Source organism: Branchiostoma floridae, chromosome 2, assembly GCF_000003815.2.
Source record: "Branchiostoma floridae strain S238N-H82 chromosome 2, Bfl_VNyyK, whole genome shotgun sequence".
In the NCBI taxonomy this organism is placed as follows: domain Eukaryota; kingdom Metazoa; phylum Chordata; class Leptocardii; order Amphioxiformes; family Branchiostomatidae; genus Branchiostoma; species Branchiostoma floridae.
The window spans coordinates 18,063,071-18,075,604 of NC_049980.1; the positions used below are offsets into that span (position 1 = coordinate 18,063,071).

General features: G+C 42.6%; 1 protein-coding gene across 1 annotated transcript in view; it reads right to left on the minus strand.

Annotated features, from left to right (window-relative positions):
• Positions 1 to 1,282: 1,282 nt before the first annotated feature.
• LOC118408827 (mucin-2-like) overlaps positions 1,283 to 12,534 on the minus strand; it is a 22,531-nt gene continuing 11,279 nt past the window's right edge. Inside the window, exons 16-32 of the mRNA XM_035809687.1 lie at positions 11,595 to 12,113; positions 11,090 to 11,313; positions 10,760 to 10,970; positions 9,976 to 10,341; positions 9,449 to 9,634; positions 9,029 to 9,247; positions 8,671 to 8,734; positions 8,332 to 8,491; positions 7,324 to 7,789; positions 6,261 to 6,484; positions 5,306 to 5,435; positions 4,227 to 4,450; positions 3,905 to 4,097; positions 2,844 to 2,996; positions 2,385 to 2,608; positions 1,744 to 1,957; positions 1,283 to 1,371 (exon numbers count right to left, since the gene is read on the minus strand). Of these exons, the coding sequence (XP_035665580.1) occupies positions 1,283 to 1,371; positions 1,744 to 1,957; positions 2,385 to 2,608; positions 2,844 to 2,996; positions 3,905 to 4,097; positions 4,227 to 4,450; positions 5,306 to 5,435; positions 6,261 to 6,484; positions 7,324 to 7,789; positions 8,332 to 8,491; positions 8,671 to 8,734; positions 9,029 to 9,247; positions 9,449 to 9,634; positions 9,976 to 10,341; positions 10,760 to 10,970; positions 11,090 to 11,313; positions 11,595 to 12,113 (3,866 nt within the window). The remainder of the gene's footprint in view (positions 1,372 to 1,743; positions 1,958 to 2,384; positions 2,609 to 2,843; positions 2,997 to 3,904; positions 4,098 to 4,226; positions 4,451 to 5,305; positions 5,436 to 6,260; positions 6,485 to 7,323; positions 7,790 to 8,331; positions 8,492 to 8,670; positions 8,735 to 9,028; positions 9,248 to 9,448; positions 9,635 to 9,975; positions 10,342 to 10,759; positions 10,971 to 11,089; positions 11,314 to 11,594; positions 12,114 to 12,534) is intronic.

Sequence of the window (12,534 nt, forward strand, 5' to 3'; positions counted from 1 at the left end):
TCAAGGCATTTTCTTTATTGTAAACTAGTTGTGTTTGATCAAACTATCACTACATAATATAAGCATCTACATCACTTAATGTTGCCAGATTGCAGAAACTGTTCCTAATCATATTCTAGCTCATCATGAACTCACTTGTAACAGATGTGTATGTTGGTGTTGTTGTCCATTCAGGACTGGTAGTCTCAGGGTAGGTTGTCTCTGGCTCAGTAACCTCAGGCCTGGTGGTCTCAGGGTATGTCTTCTCTGGCTCAGTAACCTCAGGCTTAGTGGTCTCAGGATAGGTCTTCTCTGGCTCTGTAACCTCAGGCCTGGTTGTTGTAACTTGAGTTGTTCCTAAAATGTATTGTGTTTTAGCAGTTATGAACACTGTCAGGCATTGTTTGGGTCCCATACATGTAACAGTTATATATTATTATCAAGCTTTCAGTCAGAATCTCCACACAATGTTTTGGGTAATCTTTGACCTAATATGTCCCCTTGTAGCTGTCTCATTTTCTGTTGATTCTTCTCAGGAGTACTCATGTACATAACTTGTCAAAACAAGTTATGTACATGTTCTGTGCATCTGTATTTTTTACATATCAGCTGATCCTAGAGGAAATCAAGTAAAAAACAGCACCTCAGTACCAAAAGATATCATTTAGCTTTTTTACCTGGTGTTGTAACCTTACGGGGTGTGCGATATGTGGTTGTCTCTGGATAGGTTTGCTCAGGAGTTGTGCCCTCTGGCCTGGTGGTCTCAGGGTAGGTCTTCTCTGGCTCAGTAACCTCAGGCTTGGTGGTCTCAGGGTAGGTCTTCTCTGGCTCAGTAACCTCAGGCTTGGTGGTCTCAGGGTAGGTCTTCTCTGGCTCAGTAACCTCAGGCCTGGTGGTCTCAGGGTAGGTCTTCTCTGGCTCAGTGACCTCAGGCTTTGTGGTCTCAGGGTAGGTCTTCTCTGGCTCAGTGACCTCAGGCTTTGTGGTCTCAGGGTAGGTCTTCTCTGGCTCAGTAACCTCAGGCCTGGTGGTCTCAGGGTAGGTCTTCTCTGGCTCAGTAACCTCTGGACGTGTGGTCTCAGGATAGGTCTTCTCTGGCTCAGTAACCTCAGGCCTAGTGGTCTCAGGGTAGGTCTTCTCTGGCTCAGTAACCTCAGGCCTGGTGGTCTCAGGGTAGGTCCTCTCTGGCTCAGTAACCTCAGGCCTGGTGGTCTCAGGGTAGGTCTTCTCTGGCTCAGTAACCTCTGGCCTGGTGGTCTCAGGGTAGGTCTTCTCTGGCTCAGTAACCTCAGGCCTGGTGGTCTCAGGGTAGGTCTTCTCTGGTACAGTTGATGTAACAGTTGTCATTGTTGTTACTGAAGTGTTTTAGAATGAAAATTGTGGATTTAATTTCTGGATGAAAAAGAATGTATTTAGCATGGAATATTATAGCAAAGCATTCAGGTTGTCCTTATCATTTTTCTGCCAATATAATATTGTACACTACATTATTAGTTCAAGAATAAATGACATTAAAAAGAAATTTATGTCATGCGTGTACAGTTGTTATGTCTTTTATGAGTCTTCTATGTTGAAAACATGACAACAACCAGACACTTTGTATACAGCAGGGAAATGATGTTGCATCTGTAAACAGCTATAAGGTAAACATAATTGCAACCTTTATCCTATATGCACCACATAGGACTGCAAAAGCATTGGGATGACCTGGAGGGTGACTTTATATTCATCTCAAAATGGGATGGTTTGTTATAACGTTAGTACCTTCAGTAGTGACCTTCCGCTCTGGTTTTGTAGTAACCTCCGGATACGTTCTTGCTGGTGTTGTTGTGGACCTAACAGTTGTTACTGTAGTCTCTGGGAGAGTACTGGTAACAGTGCTTACAGTTGTTGTGGTGGTACATTTGTCTGTGCACACCAGCCTGTTGTTGTAGCATCTACACTCCTTACACTCGTTGATCACCTTGACCTCTCCAGCCTATAAGATTGATAGCCACACGGTAAGCACTCACTGAGTTGCATCCAATGTACTTGGTGATATGTCACCCTCCCCCAGAAAATGTCCAAATATCAACCCCTCCCAGACACTATTTCCTGCATTTTAAAGGACAAGTTTTATGATTTCTTTTCTCTGCAGCCTGCTACAGCTATCTTTGAAAGCTTAATGCTAATATATAATTATCTTTTTTGTGAAGGTTTCTCCAAGAAGAAACAAGTTACCCTATGCTGGTGGAAAGATAAGGACCACCCTAATTCATATTTGCCCCAATATTTCAGGACTGAGAAGTTTAGGAATTCAGTTCTCAGCCTCCATCAGAAAGGCAACTTTCAGAAGTTTTACAGATTGATATTTCTATTATGTAAACAGATTGAGACCAATACAGATAACGAAAATGATAACATACAGGAACAACGACACCATCTTCAGTAATGCAATCACAGTCTGTTGGCTTCACGCATGTGTATAGATCCTTCCTGATGTAGCCTGGTGGGCAAGATGGACACCTTCCACACGTGGGCACGCATGCATTAGGATCATCTCTGTCACACTGGGTTATCTTGTGACGGTAGCAGTGACAGGTCTCGTGGCACTTGAAGGAGCAGCCATACACCTTCTTTACACACTCAGCTGAACAGGAAAAGAAATTTAGGTGATATTTATAGTCCACTTCTGTCATAAGATGAAAACACAAAAACTAACTGAAAATTCTATTGTGTACATTACGTTAATCAGACTTACTGATCAATTTAAAAACATAGCAAATTATAACAGCAATGCTTCAATATACCCCAGGATATTGCAGCAGGTAACATTGCTAACATACAGACATCCCCATTATATTGTTAGACAAGGAAAAACTAACTTGTGACTGAAGTGTATGTTGGTGTTGTAGTCCATTGAGGCTTGGTGGTCTCAGGGTAGGTCTTCTCTGGCCTGGTTGTTTCTGGGTAGGTCCTCTCTGGTTCAGTGACCTCTGGCCTAGTGGTCATCCCCTGGGTTGTGCCTGTTGTTGTTCCTGTATTGAAACAATGTGAAGTATCAGCAATTGCAAACAAGTCTTAATTGGTAAAATGCCAAACTATCATCTGATATTGATCCTGACGATTGGGCTGAAAAAGGTGGTCACTGAAATTTTTATCTGTGTATATACCTTTGTGTTGGAATAAAGTTTAGTATTGTAATATGATTATGACCAACACGGATGAGCTTCCATGATACTGTAAGTCTTAATTGGTGATAGATGGATTATTGTCATTATTGTTGACAGCACTTTTCCTACATACAAAAACTATTACATTGCACTAACCACCCCTGATCAAGAACTCTCTGCATTTGTAAAGTAGTACCTTTAAAGCACCCATGTCAATCAGTAATTCAAAGAAATTTTCTTGCCTGGTGTTGTAACCTTACGAGGTGTGCGATATGTGGTTGTCTCTGGATAGGTTTGCTCAGGAGTTGTGCCCTCTGGCCTGGTGGTCTCAGGGTAGGTCTTCTCTGGCTCAGTAACCTCAGGCCTGGTGGTCTCAGGATAGGTCTTCTCTGGCTCAGTAACCTCAGGCCTGGTGGTCTCAGGGTAGGTCTTCTCTGGCTCAGTAACCTCAGGCCTGGTGGTCTCAGGGTAGGTCTTCTCTGGCTCTGTGACCTCAGGCTTTGTGGTCTCAGGGTAAGTCTTCTCTGGCTCAGTAACCTCAGGCCTGGTGGTCTCTGGATAGGTCTTCTCTGGCTCAGTGACCTCTGGCCTGGTGGTCTCAGGGTAGGTCTTCTCTGGCTCAGTGACCTCAGGCTTTGTGGTCTCAGGGTAAGTCTTCTCAGGCCTGGTGGTCTCAGGGTAGGTCTTCTCTGGTGTTGTTGTTACAGTGCTAAACACTGTTGTCCAGTTTTCTGGAGTGGTTGAAGGTGTAGTCTTTGAAGTTGTAACCTTGCGTTCAGGTTTAGTAGTTTCCAGGATGGTCTTTTCAGGGGTTGTTGTTGTTGTTACAGTTGTAGTGCCAGCAGTTTTCTTTGTCGTTACACCTGTGGTGGTAGTTTCTGAAGTTGTGCAATGATTTGTACAAACCAACTCGTTGTTGTAGCATGTGCACTCATTGCATTCATCAACCTTCTTTGTTGTACCAGCCTGGAAAAGAAAGCAGGAATGGTTCTTTATCTCGCCGTTTAACATACGTTTAACATACAACTGTATCTAATGTAACATGTGGAAAATATGAAAGTCAAAAACCAAGACCTAAAAGTCATTGGTACTTACAGGAACAACCACTCCACCAGCTGTGATACAGGCACATTGTGTGGGCTTGATGCAGGTGTACAGGTCCTTTCTGATATAGCCTGGAGGGCAGCGTGGACATTCTCCACATGTGGGCACACAGGCATTAGGATCACCGTACGCACACTGGGTGATCTTGTACCTGTAGCAGTGGCAGGTCTCATCACACTTGAAGGAGCAGCCGTACACCTTCTTTACACACTCCGCTGAAAAGAATTGTTTAATACCGTTTGTCAGAAACTACAGATAGTAGATTGAAAGACTACATTTTGTGTTGAAACATTGTAATTAACATTTACTATGTGTTACTGTAATTCACTTTGTCTTCTCGGTACCAAACTTTCACGGTCTGAGAAAATTTAACTTGTTCACGGAACTAACTGTTCACGGTGGCAGCAGGTGCACATGAAAAAAGTCTGTGAATTATTTGTTATCAGTAATGATAAGTTCACGTTACAGTCATCACAGTGAAAACCGTGAACATAAAAGTACATTGAAAAAATCAGGAATTACAGTATTTGCCTTGATTCTATGTGGCTGTCAGATATCAACACATGAATTTGTCTATCATGTTGTTTGTAGTTTGTCATATGTGCCATATATAGATACAGATACAGATTTCAAGGTGAAGAAGCATCACACTTAATTAAATTTTATGCATATTGTATGCTGCTAATAGTAGTAATAATCAAAGCTCAATTCATAATCATACATACTTGTGACAGAAGTGTAAGTTGGTCTTGTAGTAAGCTCAGGGGAGGTTGTCTCTGGTTCAGTGACCTCAGGCTTGGTGGTGTAGGTCTCAGGCTTGGTGGTGTAGGTCTCAGGCTTGGTGGTGTAGGTCTCAGGCCCAGTGGTGTATGTCTCAGGCTTGGTGGTGTAGGTCTCAGGCCTGGTGGTGTATGTCTCAGGCTTGGTGGTGTATGTCTCAGGCCTGGTGGTGTATGTCTCTGATGTTGTGGTCCATGTCTCAGGACTGGTGGTGTAGGTCTCTGTTGTGGTTCCTGGAGTTGTGACCTTTCTTGGTGTCCTGTATGTAGTAGTCTGTACTGTTGTTGTACCAGCAGCAGTGGTCTCTGGTGTTGCCACAGTTGTGGTGATCTCGGGCTTTGTGCACATGTCGCGGCAACTGAGGACATTGTTGTAGCACTCACATACTCTGCACTCATCAATCTTCTTTGTTGTTCCTGGCTGTGGGATGATCATTGAATTATTACATTACACTCATATTTTCTATTTTACTAAGAACATTGTCAGTCATCAGGTGTCTATTAACGAAATTTTGTATCTAATTAAATTTATGGGAACTGATCTTTACTATTCATTCAATCTAAAAACATTCTCTTCCTCATCAATCTACTATTTACACAATCAGTGTCAAATTGATATGTAAGCAATAAATCAATGTGTCAGAAATTTAGTACTTAGGCCACAGCAAGTAAATTTTATGGATGACATCCTCTGCACACGGCAAAAATAGTGCGATAGAGCAAAAAACAAGATTGGTGAAAAAAAAACAAGATGACTAGTACATTTTCGAAAATAGGTACCATGAAGTTGTGCTGACTGTTGTAAAAAGAATTAAAGGGACAAAACATAGTATTAGAGCAAACAAGGCTTTCATTCCTGTATTTAAGACATGTACTGGTGTGGTAAAATTGACACTAGTGTGGTAGACTGGCATCACCAACAAAGTAACCACACTCATAGCTTCCATATAGGTGTCCCTTTTACAACTATCCAATAAGTTTCATTTGTACAACTACAGTCCTGGGTACCTCGCAAGTGTCACGTCTACAAGTACAATCATTAGGCTACAACACAATATATTTGCTCATTTTGGTACTTTATCGTCATGTTGACCATCCCTGCAGAAGAAAAAAATTCTTGTTATTTTTTCTGAAATCAGGCGAAAATTAATGCGCGCATTGATGTCATCGTAAAATTTACTTGCTGTGGCCTTATGACAGCCAACATAATACAGTACTGCCATGTAAAATGAAAACTCCTCCCTACCGGAACAATAACACCATCTGCTGTTATACATGGACAGTCTGTTGGCTTCACACAGCGATTCCTGTCCACACGAACATAGCCCTTGGGACAAGGTGGACACTCGCCACATGTAGGGACGCATGAAGAAGCATCACCAAACACACACTGGGTGATCTTGAACCTGTAGCAGTGGCAGGTCTCCTCGCATTTGAAGGAGCAGCCATACACCCTCTTGGCACACTCAGCTAGATTCAAGAGATAAAGTAATGTTTAATAAGCTGCTTGCAGTTTGCCAGTTCATGATGTCTTAAATCTCCATTCAACTATTAATTCAAGGAGCACTTGTGTGTGTATTGTCTGTATGTGTGTCTGTTTGTGTGTCTGTCAGCACGATAACTCAAAGAGGTCTAGATAGATTGACTTGATGAGACATCAAAAACAATTACTACATTTTTGGCACTCTCATTGTGGTACTGCAGAAAATCTTGTTTGATCTGAACATGTTGTGGTCACAAGTTTACAATGGTAGATAGCTCTAACTTGTGCACATGAATTAGTGGCATATGTTTGGTGACTTATAAGTTGCTACTTGATGCCCAAAGTGTAGGTAGGATGTCCAAAATTGGAACAGGTGATGATGTCATAGATATGTAACAAACAAGATGTCTGCTAAGATACACACTTCTTCAGTTTAATACTCACTCGTCACTTCTGTTGTGAACCATGACCTTGTTGTCTCTGGGTAGGTCTTCTCTGGCTCAGTAACCTCAGGCCTGGTAGTCTCTGGGTAGGTCTTCTCTGGCTCAGTAACCTCAGGCTTGGTGGTCTCAGGGTAGGTCTTCTCTGGCTCAGTGACCTCTGGACGTGTAGTCTCAGGGTAGGTCTTCTCTGGCTCAGTAACCTCAGGCCTGGTGGTCTCAGGGTAGGTCTTCTCTGGCTCAGTAACCTCTGGACGTGTTGTCTCAGGGTATGTCTTCTCTGGCTCAGTAACCTCAGGCCTGGTGGTCTCAGGGTAGGTCTTCTCTGGCTCAGTAACCTCAGGCCTGGTGGTCTCAGAAGTTGTAGTTATTCCAGGAGTTGTTACCTTTCTTGTGGGCTGGATAGGTCTTCTCTGGCTCAGTAACCTCTGGCCTAGTGGTCTCAGGATAGGTCCTCTCTGGCCTGGTTGTCTCAGGGTTGGTCTGCTCTGGCCTTGTGGTCTCAGGGTTGGTCTGCTCTGGCCTTGTGGTCTCAGGGTTGGTCTGCTCTGGCCTTGTGGTCTCAGGATAAGTCTTCTCTGGCCTGGTGGTGTACGTCTCTGGAGTTGTTGTAGAAGAGGGAGTTGTAACCTTCCTGGGTGTTTTGTATGTTGTTGTATCAGTCTCTGGCTTGGTGGTCTCAGCCGTAGTCCAAGTTGTTGCTGTTGTTGTGACTTCTGGTTGGGTAGTAACAACTACAGCAGTCGTACTTACAACAACTGGAGTTGTGGTAGTGCAGAAGTTCTCACATCTCAGTTGGTTGTTGTAACAGTCGCAGATATGGCATTCATCAATCTGCTTCTTTTCACCAGGCTGGTGTGACAAAAATTTCAGAGCATTATTATTCATCAGTCAGTTTGATATGTGTAACAACAAATGTAAAAATCATAACAGGGTAGTAGACAAAAGAACTTAAAGTGAGTCTTACAGAGACACAACTAATATCATTGAAAAAAGCTGTCTAAACACCAAATTAGGGGTATGTTAACTATTGCCTAATTTTAATGAACAATAAATCAATGTTGGAGGTAAATATAGATAACGTTTGACAGTTAAAAAATATGTTACAGTTTGTGTATGTTATGCATAAAACACAGCTCCTAGAAACACGGTGCATGATATAATTGCTCTTCATTGCTTTCCCTGACACAGAGAGGAATTATTTACTCTCCAAGCAGAGGTTAGGCCTCGGCTGTCAAAAAACAGCCATATCCTAACCTGTGCATGGAAAGTAGGGATTGTAAATTTTTTCAGTACCTGTAACTGTTTTGCATTTGTTGTGCAGTAACAAGTAAGTATAGTACATAAAGATGAAAAAAAGTCATTGAAGAGAAAATATTATTGTATTAATATACCGGAATGACAGTTCCATCTGCTGTAACACATGGGCATTCGGTTGGTTTGACACAGTGGTCACGGTCCTTACGGATGTATCCCTTGGGACATGGTGGACATTCACCACATGTAGGCACACAGGTGCTTCTGTCACCGTACATACACTGTGTGATCTTAAACCTGAAAGGCAACGTATAAGTCATGCATGGGCGTAAGACGTTGGTCTGTGGCACTGACTGCCTGATCATAATATACTTACAAATCAAATAGACCATTAAAAAAAAGTGCACTTATGATGATATTAAGGCACACAGATTGGCTGTGCAGGGAGATGGTATATGTGTGTAGAAATCACAAACCTGTAGCAATGACAGGTTTCCTCACATCGGAATGAGCAGCCATAGACCTTCCTGTCACATGCAGCTGTGGGGTGTAAAATACATAGAATTCATTACACTACCCTGAACAGCAAAAGTAATGATTTCCAAGGACTTTTATCTAATTCTAAAAACCAGTCCTGTAAAAGTGTGATGTGCCTGAATGTTATGTATATTGTAAAAACTTGTGAAGGTACACTGATGAGTGTAATGGTCTGAAGACAAAAGGGAAAATATTTCAATCTAATAATTATGTTGCATTGTACAATGCATATTCAGTTGATGATTTCTGTGAATGCTGGTATGCAATAGTATTCAATTTGATGATCATGTGACTCACTTGTGAGTACGGTAGTATACCAAGGCTTGGTTGTTTCTGGAACTGTAGTCCACACAGGTTTAGTTGTCTCTGGGTAGGTCCTCTCTGGCTCAATAACCTCAGGCCTGGTGGTCTCAGGGTAGGTCTTCTCTGGCTCAGTAACCTCAGGCCTGGTGGTCTCGGGGTAGGTCTTCTCTGGCTCAGTAACCTCAGGCCTGGTGGTCTCAGGGTAGGTCTTCTCTGGCTCAGTAACCTCAGGCCTGGTAGTCTCAGGGTAGGTCTTCTCTGGCTCAGTAACCTCAGGCCTGGTGGTCTCAGGGTAGGTCTTCTCTGGCTCAGTAACCTCAGGCTTGGTAGTTTCAGGGTAGGTCTTCTCTGGCTCAGTGACCTCAGGCCTGGTGGTCTCAGGGTAGGTCTTCTCTGGCTCAGTAACCTCTGGACGTGTGGTTTCAATCACAGTTGGAGTGGTCACCTTTCTTGTGGGCTTGGTAGTTCCAGAGTAGGTCTTCTCTGGCTCAGTAACCTCAGGCTTGGTAGTTCCAGAGTAGGTCTTCTCTGGTTCAGTAACCTCAGGCATAGTGGTCTCAGGGTAGGTCTTCTCTGGCGTGGTTGCACTTGGAGTAGTTGCTAAAGAAGTGAATTAGATACAGTGAACATTGTGCATATCAAAGATACATGTACCAATCATGCCATATGACAGCCATGCTTAACAGCATGAAAAATCTTCATTCAATGCATAGCATGCAATGCATAAAATCTACACATGCACAACATTTCTGACTTACAATGAGGTCTAACAAGGAATATCACCTTCTCATCAGGCTTTCACATTATGCCTGTTAACATTTTTTATGAACAGTACCTAGTACTAGAGTCTAGCGTGTGTTAAATTTAACATTTTACAAATTATGGATTGTACTGCTTTTCTTGATATGATATTTGGATTATATATAAATATTTGTCCTTACTTTTGGAGCATATGGCAACATTAGCATTGCAGCACAGCAGACGAACTTCATAGTTGTAACAGTAGGGGCTGATTCCTCTCATCATCATCTGGAACTTGCTGGGACCAGTGGCATGAGTACAGACACAGCCAACCTCACAGTTAGCCACAACATTCTGGCCTGTCTTTGAGTAGTCAATATGTGTTCCCACAGTGCGACATTGGATCCTGCTGATCTTCTGGTTTGCCCCACCAATCTTAAAGCCATGGCGACGGAGGCTAGTGAAAGACTCATCGTCACCACTGACAGCTGGTGTTGGGTAGCAGGCATCCATCCAGCTGGTCCAGGAGCAGACCTCATGTTCCTCATAGCATCGTGTGGTAGGTACTTAAAGTATGAAGTAAGTCAACAATGTCATTACATTCAGGCTGCTACATATATCAACAATCCCTTTCCTGGCACAAGAGAACCTTATACTTTGCTTGCTAGTAGCTCAGTTTTGAATGGCATTCACCTAGAAGTAACTATAATTAGTAAATACAAAGCCAGTCCTCTTTCAACACAATCAGTATTTTCAAAACACTATATCATCACAGTTACTCTTGAGACTGAGAGGGTCAACAACAAAAAACAAAGATATGAAGTGTCAGTGAATGTCATTACCACAAATCATAAAAGTTAAAATGCCCAATATGGGATATCTTGGATGATAGGTCTGATCCTATCAAAATGTATTCTTAGTCAGCATACCTCTACTTTCTGTTACCATAGAATGATAAGATCAATAGACAAGTTAGTATAGTACCTCCTGTTGTCACTGTTGATTGGGTTGTAGTTGGTGTTGGAACAGGTGTTGTAACCTTTCTGGGTGTCTTGTACCCTGTGGTGATTGCCCGGGTTGTTGTTGTTGCTGTTGCCTCTGTTGTTGCTGATGTTGTACACATGTTGCTACATGTCAATGTGTTTTGGTAACATGTGCACACCTGGCACTGCCCAACTTTAACTGTCTTGCCAGCCTGAAATTGAAATATACACGTAAAATGAAGATGAGGGACATCTACATATACCTGACGAATATTTCACTCAATGAATCAAGGGTTTAGTTTAATCACACATCACAATGATGGCAACTCACCGGCACAACAATGTTTCCATCTGTGATACAGTCACACTCTGTGGGCTTGACACAGTGATACAGGTCCTTCCTGATGTAGCCTTTGGGACATGCGGGACACTCACCACAGGTGGGCACACATGAACTCCTGTCACCACTCTGGCACTGAGTGATCTTGTACCTGTAGCAGTGGCAGGTTTCCTCACAACGGAAGGAACATCCATACACCTTCTTTGCACATTCAGCTGAAATGAAATAATGCATTTTGTTAAATGGTTATAGCTGATGTATGGTAATCGTTGTTAAATATATATTTTTGAACACATAGACATACTAGTACTCTGCTGTTTTAGTAATGTCCAGTATAATGTATTCAGATTATACATGTACATCCTTCTGCAAGCAGTTTTCTATTGTTGAAAACATTAAACCTGCATATTATTATACAATATCATGAACAATTGACAATTGCTATATTTTTTTTTGTGAATGCTATATTTTTGTGTGAAAGAGGAAATCAACATACTTGTAACAGTAGTGTATGTTTCAGGCATTGATGTAGTGACATCCGGCCTTGTTGTAAATGTCTCAGGCCTGGTGGTGTAGGTCTCAGGCCTGGTGGTGTAGGTCTCAGGCTTGGTAGTGTAGGTCTCAGGCTTGGTGGTGTAGGTCTCAGGTTTGGTGGTGTAGGTCTCAGGCCTGGTGGTGTAGGTCTCAGGCCTGGTGGTGTAGGTCTCAGGCCTGGTGGTGTAGGTCTCTGGGCGTGTAGTTGTACCTGGAGTTGTAACCTTTCTTGGTGTCTTGTAAGTTGTTGTAACCACAGTTGTGTATGTCTCAGGCTTGGTGGTGTATGTCTCAGGCCTGGTGGTGTAGGTCTCAGGCTTGGTGGTGTATGTCTCAGGCCTGGTGGTGTATGTCTCAGGCCTGGTGGTGTATGTTTCAGGTCTGGTGGTGAATGTCTCAGGCTTGGTGGTGTATGTCTCAGGTCTGGTGGTGAAAGTTTCTGGCTTTGTGGTGTACGTCTCAGGCCTGGTAGTCCATGTCTCTGGAGTTGTCCCAGAAGAAGGCGTTGTAACCTTCCTTGGTGTTTTGTATGTTGTTGTTTCAGTCTCTGGCCTGGTTGTGTATGTCTCAGGCTTGGTGGTGAAGGTCTCTGGCCTGGTGGTGTATGTTTCTGATGTAGTTGTAACTGTAGGAGTAGTAATCTTTGTTGCTTGGTAGCCAGTTGTTTCAACCATTGTTGTGGTCTTTATACTTGACGTTGAGCAGAAGTTGGAACATGTGAGCTTGTTATTATAGCACCGACACATTGTACAGTCATCAATCTTCTTGGTCTCTCCTGCCTGTATGAAACAAATTAGTGTATTGTTACACAAAATATGTTGCTAATAAGAAATATTGTGTGATCATTTTTCAATAAATTCATATTCAACGTAGGATAAAACAAAAACCTAACATGGGATGAG